Source organism: Mus pahari, chromosome 11, assembly GCF_900095145.1.
Source record: "Mus pahari chromosome 11, PAHARI_EIJ_v1.1, whole genome shotgun sequence".
Classification (NCBI taxonomy): Eukaryota; Metazoa; Chordata; class Mammalia; order Rodentia; family Muridae; genus Mus; species Mus pahari.
The window spans coordinates 57,002,482-57,009,837 of record NC_034600.1 but is presented as its reverse complement, the minus strand read 5'-3'; the positions used below and the strand labels follow the sequence as shown (position 1 = coordinate 57,009,837).

Genomic DNA, 7,356 nt, shown 5'->3' with positions numbered 1-7,356 from the left:
TCTGCACAGTACATACCTCCCTGCAGAGTGTCTGCACAGTACATACCTCCCTGCAGAGTATCTGCACAGTACATACCTCCCTGCAGAGTATCTGCATAGTACATACCTCCCTGCAGAGTATCTGCACAGTACATACCTCCCTGCAGAGTATCTGCACAGTACATACCTCCCTGCAGAGTGTCTGCACAGTACATACCTCCCTAGTCACTTGGATATCGTTTCCTCACTGGCCAAATAGATGTCAGCTCAGTTGGGATGGTTTCCTAGAACTTATGTCATGATGGCCCCCAAACATGAAAGTATGGATGTTGACATGGAATATGCCTAAGAGAAGCTATAAAGTGCTTCCTTTAAATGGGAGGAAAGGGAAAAGATTATATACTGAGGTTGCCAGAGTGTCCAGAAGAATGAAGGTTACCATGCCTGTTTTGCTGTCAGGCTTCAAACAATAAAGCTGAAGCTTTATACACATTTATAAGTACAGAGTTGAAATGGAACAGGCAGTAATTATTTGGTTCTGTACTATCTAAGGTGTTAGGCATTCTTTGCTAAAGGATTTGCTGAAATTAGCATTGCCCAAAGGACACAGGATGTGTATTTTGGCTATTAATAATTTGAGTCAGATTGCCTTTCAGAGTCATATTTCTATCTTCAAAGAACCAAAATGTGGAAAATGAGACATTGTGGCACCATCCTTATTGATATAAATCTGAAACAATCATTTATTTTTTTAAAAGTAGACTCATGGAGAGTCCCGCTTACGGTTTGTTAGAGCTTACAGACGGTGTTGGCAGCAGTTGTGTTGCTGTAATAAGCCTTAGTTTATAATAAAAAGGTCTGCAAAGATAGTGCTGAACTTACATGTAATATGCTGTTTCTGACCTCATTGGCAATGTGAGTTCTATAAGCTAAGCAGGAGTGTGTTGGGTAGCTCAGAGTGGGTTTGAAGAAGTTTGGAAAAGAACTTATGGTAAAGGCATGGCGGTGGCACTTGGTGGTTTTAGAATTTTCTGACATGTCTGAACAAATTTAAGAAAAGAGCTTGAAGGATGAGGTGATTAATATGAATTCTTCCTTCCAACAGTGATGCTCGAAAGGGACAACTCAGATGCCAACAGCATTTTTTTTTTTTTTGGTAAAGGAAAAAGTTATTTATGAGTTGTATGCATCTTGAGTTCCTCCCTAAGGACGCATGCTTTGTTAACATTGTGGCTTCTTCCCACAGGTAAGGACAGTGATGAGGCCGAGGAGGCTGAGCTTTACGACGACCTTTACTGCCCAGCTTGTGACAAATCCTTCAAGACAGAAAAGGCGTAAGTCCCGTCCTTGAACTTGCCTTCTGTTTTAAGGCATGGTGCTGAGAGTATGGTTGGCGCAGTGTAATCAGCAGTGCCCCACCCTCTGGGGGTTTTGTTTGGTACAAGAAGAAGAGGCATTTGTGCTTTCAAGCTTGTTGTAGCCATTAACATAAATTCACCTATGGCAAATCATGGTTGGCACAGGTTAGGGAGAAATGAGACAACATTTAGTCTCTGCACTGTTTGAAACTCACTTCCATGTGGAAGTGCTTCGTCTCGTGGGAACCACGGTAGAGGAAGGAGGAGCACGGGAGAGCACGAGAGCCAGATCCCCAGGGAAACCAGCAAAACTCCCACAGTCAAGAAGACAGGGCAAAGACAGAATGGGGTTGTGGGGTCAGAAGAGGGTGCCAGATAACCAAAGGCAGGGTGCCAGGGTAGGAAGAGACGCAGGGGAGGTAGAAACAAGAACACAAGGCAACAGAGAGGTTTTAAAATTTATTTTGATTTTGGAAATAATTATTTTTTTTTAAGATTTATTTCTTATTATATCTAAGTACACTGTAGCTGTCTTCAGATGCACCAGAAGAGGACATCAGATCTCATTACGGATGGTTGAGAGCCACCATGTGGTTGCTGGGATTTGAACTCAGGACCTTCGGAAGAGCAGTTGGTGCTCTTAACCACTGAGCCATCTCTCCAGCCCGGAAATAATTATTATACCTAAAGAAAAGTTAGAAGAATAGCATATGATGTACTCCCTAGCTCGTTGTTCACAGTGTTTGCATGCTTGTTTTGCTCTTTGCACACACATAGGCATGTAAATGTGCACAAGCATACACAGTTTTTTCTTCAATAATTTGAATATTACATATATAATGCTTTTTTACATCTAAGTATCTCTTTATATAGTTTTTCAGTAACAAAGAAATGTTATCACTTTAAGAGATTATATCATTGATATGGTAATTATACCTAATTTATTGTTATATTCTAGTTTTATCAGTATTCTTTAGTAGCATACTATTTTCCCCCATTTTAGTAGAGAATCCACTCTGGGATGTGTGACTTAGGTTAAGTGTTTAGCCTCCTTCATCTGGAATTTTTTTTTTGTTTTACCTTGATCTTGTATCCTATTTACAATATACTAGTCCTATAAACAATCTTTTTAAAAGAGTATTTCTCTTTCTGGGTTTGCCCCTTTATGATTAAGTTCACATGTGGTGACAGTACAGCTGTGCATCCCGTGTCTGCTGGCACTTAAAGTACTTAGTGGTGCTGAGCAGATGGACCACTCAATCTAAGTGCTATCCAGTTTTGTGCTGTAGAGTTAGAATTTTTTCTTTTGCAGTGAATTCTCCTTAAGAGACATTAAACGTTTTTTGAGTGCCACATACCACTAAATTCAGCATCTGATGTGCTGTGAGGATATCAATCAACATGAAGTGTATTTAAAATACTGCATAAAATGACCTTCCAGGAACATGTTCAAGGCATACATGAAGCAGGAATGGCTTTTGTGCTTAGGATTGGATTCCAGCTTCAAAATACTTCACTACATTTGAATAAATATTTCAAAAATTGAAATGTAACCTACTCAGGTAGCAGGCATTTTGGAAAAGGGAAATCTACCTGTACCAGCCTTTATAGTGATGATGGAATGATACTGTGTTTCCTGTTGCTGAACTTACACATATATTTCAGGGATTTATCATTTTCTCTGATCCTGTTCCTGTTCACATTTCCAGGTCTCTGTAGTAAGGATTCTTGCACACCAGTCTTTTTGTCTTTTTAATGTGTCCTTTTTCTAAGTCAGGATACCTTGATTTCCCCAGGCTTTGGTCTAAAGAGAATTTTAGTGGAAAGGAACAAAATAAGAAAAAGGATTCCAAAAAATCTAAACAGAACACAAATTGAATGGTGACGGGGTTGGTGCCCACGATTTTGTTACTGTTTATGTAGTATTCGAGGTCAACCGCAAGGATTGCCTGCATGCTAGTCCACCCCTCTACCATGAGCTAGCTGTATCCTGAGACTACAGTTTCACAGGTTAATGTTAGTCCTGGTTTGTAGCATGTCTTTGGGTTCCTGTATGTCAAACAAGTTAATTCTTCCTATGGAGTTTTGGGATACCTGTCTGAACTCACATTTACGGTAGTAAGGAGGTGAGAGTGCCCTGTTGAAAAGCAAAAGGAAGTGAACTACTCTTGTTCTTTGAGGCTTGACAGCACTTGTTCTCTGTGTACTTCCTGTTTGCCTGTACTATGACCTGCAACTTAGACAGATTAAGTAAATACTCAGTGATTAAAAGGAACCTAGCAAAGACTTTTAAGTTTTAGAATAGAAAAAAAAATCAAAAATTAAAAAAAAGTAGAGAATTTGGCAGGAAAGTTCGTTTAAATAGAAAGGAAGCAATGAGGGGAATGGTGGTGGTGGTGGGGGGGAGCTTCTTTATGACTGTTCCTGGCCGTCCCGACAGACTTGTGGCGAGTCTGGTTGCAGTCTTGCATAGTGATGACCATAGCATAGCCATTCATACCACATTGTTCTTTCAGCATGAAGAATCACGAGAAGTCAAAGAAACATCGGGAAATGGTTGCCTTGTTAAAGCAGCAGTTGGAGGAGGAGGAGGAACAGTTTTCAGGAGCTCAAATGGATGAAAATGGATCGAATGCCAATTCTGAGGAAGAAATGGAAGATACATCAAAGCAGAAGTAATTCACATTATTAAATTCCCCTGACACTTTGGTCACATTAGAGATAGTATTGTGTGTGTTTTCTCTAGGAAGTTAGTTCCTCCAAACACCTTTGTTTGTGATTTCTTACCCTGCCATTGTCTGCATCTCCTCCAGGTAGTAGGAGCCTTACAGGGTTAAATGGGTAGGGACCTTAGGCTGCTGTTTTCATGGGTTATGTTATACATGTGTTGAAAGCACTTTTCTCCTTATGCAGTTGGCATGCTAATTACTGTTTGTCCAGAGTTCTCTAAAATAATAATGTGAGCATTTTCCTATCATTTTAATACTGTATGAGATTGTTACACATTTTTAAAATTTCTTTACCATTCTGTTTTTTTTTTTTTTTTTTAATTTTTACTTAATAAATCATCACAAAGTCAAATACTTAAAATTTTTGGTTTACATTTGCCCTTAGGCTTTCTAAAAAACAGAAGAAAAAGAAACAGAAATCAGCACCGGTATGTTGAAAGCTTTTATTATACTCCTAGCTCCCATACTAAATACATTATAAATAGTACAGTACCTGTTGTAGATTTGAAGTGTACTTGTCTACTTAGTATACTCTATATTAAGGGGGGAGAGCTTCACTCATTTTATAAATTAGTAAAATTTATAAATTTTAAAATATATGTGTATATGTATGGATGTGTATGCCTTGGGACGCCAGAGGAAGATGTCAGGTGTCTTTGACCACTTTCTGCCTGTCCCTTTAATACATGTGTATATGTATGGATGTGTGCCTTGGGACGCCAGAGGAAGATGTCAGGTGTCTTTGACCACTTTCTGCCTGTCCCTTTAAGCAGAGTCTTCCACTGATCTTGACGCTGTGTTTTTCAAGTAGGTTGGAAGCCAGCAAGTCCTTGGGACGCTCATTGCCACCCCTACAGTACTGGGCTTCCATGCATATAGACAATTCCTGTTTTGTTCTGTGGTACAGGGGTCTGAACGCAGGTCTTCAGGTCGGTTCAGAGTGTGCTCATCACCCTCTGAACAATCTCTTCGGTCCTATAAAATTGTTCAAAAGGAACTGAAATGTTTTCAGGATTTATTACATTTCCTCCTTGTATACCTATAATTACTGTTGCATATTGAAAATTTTTTTAAAGATTTATTTATTATTATATCTTAAGTACACTGTAGCTGTCTTCAGATGCACCAGAAGAGGTCGTCAGATCTCATTACGGATGGTTGTGAGCCACCATGTGGTTGTTGGGATTTGAACTCAGGACCTTTGAAAGAGCAGTCAGTACTCTTAACCACTGCGCCATCTCTCCAACCCTCATATTGAAATTTTTTGCATGTAGAACTCACCTGGTAGGAATTAACTTAGAGCCATTATGTTTAAATTGGATATATCTGATGTTAGGGTTTTTCAGTCAAGATAACAATTATAGTCTGGACATAGGAAAATCAGGGTGTTAGTCATTGTATATCTAAATTTAATCTATTTATCATGGATAGTTTTAATCTTTGATTTTAAAGTATAATTTTGTTGTGTGCAATAGTCTCATTTAAAATGGATCAAGACCTAAATGTGGACCTGAATCAAAGACCTGAAATGTGGACTTCTCCAGAATTAGCTTTCTGAGAGAAATGTGGCAGGGACTCCTATCTCCTTGCCACTTGCTTGAGTTATTTCAAGAGGAAAAGCGTGTGTGTTAAAGAGTACACGTGGGTGTAAGTGTGCAAACATGGCGGCTGTTGCTCAGAATAAACCAGAGTTGTACTCTGTAACATTTACCAGGCACCTTTGTTCATCATGACTTCTTACTGTATCCTGACTGTAAAAGTAAGGTTTCATTACAATCCAAGACAGTCATCTTGGATTCTCCTTTAGAGATCACTTAATTAATTAAAATTAAGTTAAATTAATTAAATTGTGACTGGGCTGTATGTATAATTTTTCATTTCCTTTTTGCTAATACGTTTTTCTTCACATTAAACGAATATCATTAGAAATATAGGTTAATTTTATTTATTTATTTATTTTTTCGAGACAGGGTTTCTCTGTGTAGCCCTGGCTGTCCTGGAACTCACTTTGTAGACCAGGCTGGCCTCGAACTCAGAAATCCGCCTGCCTCTGCCTCCTGAGTGCTGGGATTAAAGGCGTGCACCACCACGCCCAATTTTATTTTTTATTCTACATGTTGACTTACCATTTTCTCTATTAGACTGGCTAGCAGGTAAGCCGGTCTAGCCCATCATTGAGCACCAGGTTCAGTGGAAGACCCTGTCACAGAAAGATAGAGGATGGTCATCAAAGGCTCCAGACACCTTCACATGTGCACATGCACATACACACACACTACACATGCACGCACACGTATGGAAAAGAAGCCATTAGATTGGTTTTCTTTAAGAGAAAATGGGCTGGAGAGGTGGCTCAGCGGTTAAGAGCACTGACTGTTAGTTTGGTTTTATAATGGCATATATCTCCTCTAGAATTTTGATAACAATTTCAATGAAAATGGAACTGAAGAAGGAGGAAAGATGGCTCCAGAACAGACTAAGTCAAATGAAGACAATGCCAAAGAATTAGAAAATAGGCCCCAAGAAAATACCTGTATTACAGAGACCACAGAAGCCTGTGAGGAACCAAAAAGTGAAGCTAAAAGGTAAGGCAGGGTTCCCTGTTACTTCCTAACTGTTGAGCAATTAGTGTTAAGTCCATCAAGAGTAGGTCAAAGAACTCCTCCCATGCCTGAGTTAGATGGAAACACAGTCACAAGCAGATGTATGAGGTGACATTGTGCTATCATATGGCAACAATAATACCACCATGGTCATTTACTAGGGGATGAGTTCCATGTGTCTATTCCATAATGATCCTCTGGGCTATTCAGTGGACATAAGGACTGGGTCAGAGAGGACCCAGCTATAGGTCTGAACTCTGCCTGTGTCTAGAGCTAAAGTGTTACTTACTTCCCATGTGACTTCTGCATGAATATTCACTTGGGAATGACAGATTCAGCAACACTGATAATAGTTCAGTTTTCTCATTTTACTGATGTGAGAAGAGGACTTGGAGAATTCAACTGATTTCTTAATTGCTGAAGAATAGCAGAGCTGGAGACGGCTCATGGCTCCATCTAACCCTCCAACTGACTTTCAAACAGTGAGACTTTGGTTTAACCCCTCAGTGCTGCTCTTGTACGGGGTACACAGAAGTGCTTCATTCTACCATTTCTTAGCAGTTAGGAGTCAGGCAATGTAGTGTTCCTGCCTGCACGCAGACCGGCGCCTTGTCTGCATGGGCAGAACACCTTGGGGTGGGTTCGCACTCTTGCCTGCTGAACCCACTGTGGATTCGAACTGGAGGA

The 7,356-nt window shown here is 39.8% G+C and overlaps 1 protein-coding gene across 1 annotated transcript in view; it reads left to right on the top strand.

Annotated features, from left to right (window-relative positions):
- Dnajc21 (DnaJ heat shock protein family (Hsp40) member C21) overlaps positions 1–7,356 on the top strand; it is a 25,239-nt gene that overhangs the window by 14,784 nt on the left and 3,099 nt on the right. Inside the window, exons 7-10 of the mRNA XM_021208577.1 lie at positions 1,226–1,313; positions 3,854–4,012; positions 4,452–4,494; positions 6,479–6,651. Coding sequence (XP_021064236.1) covers positions 1,226–1,313; positions 3,854–4,012; positions 4,452–4,494; positions 6,479–6,651 — 463 coding nt within the window. The remainder of the gene's footprint in view (positions 1–1,225; positions 1,314–3,853; positions 4,013–4,451; positions 4,495–6,478; positions 6,652–7,356) is intronic.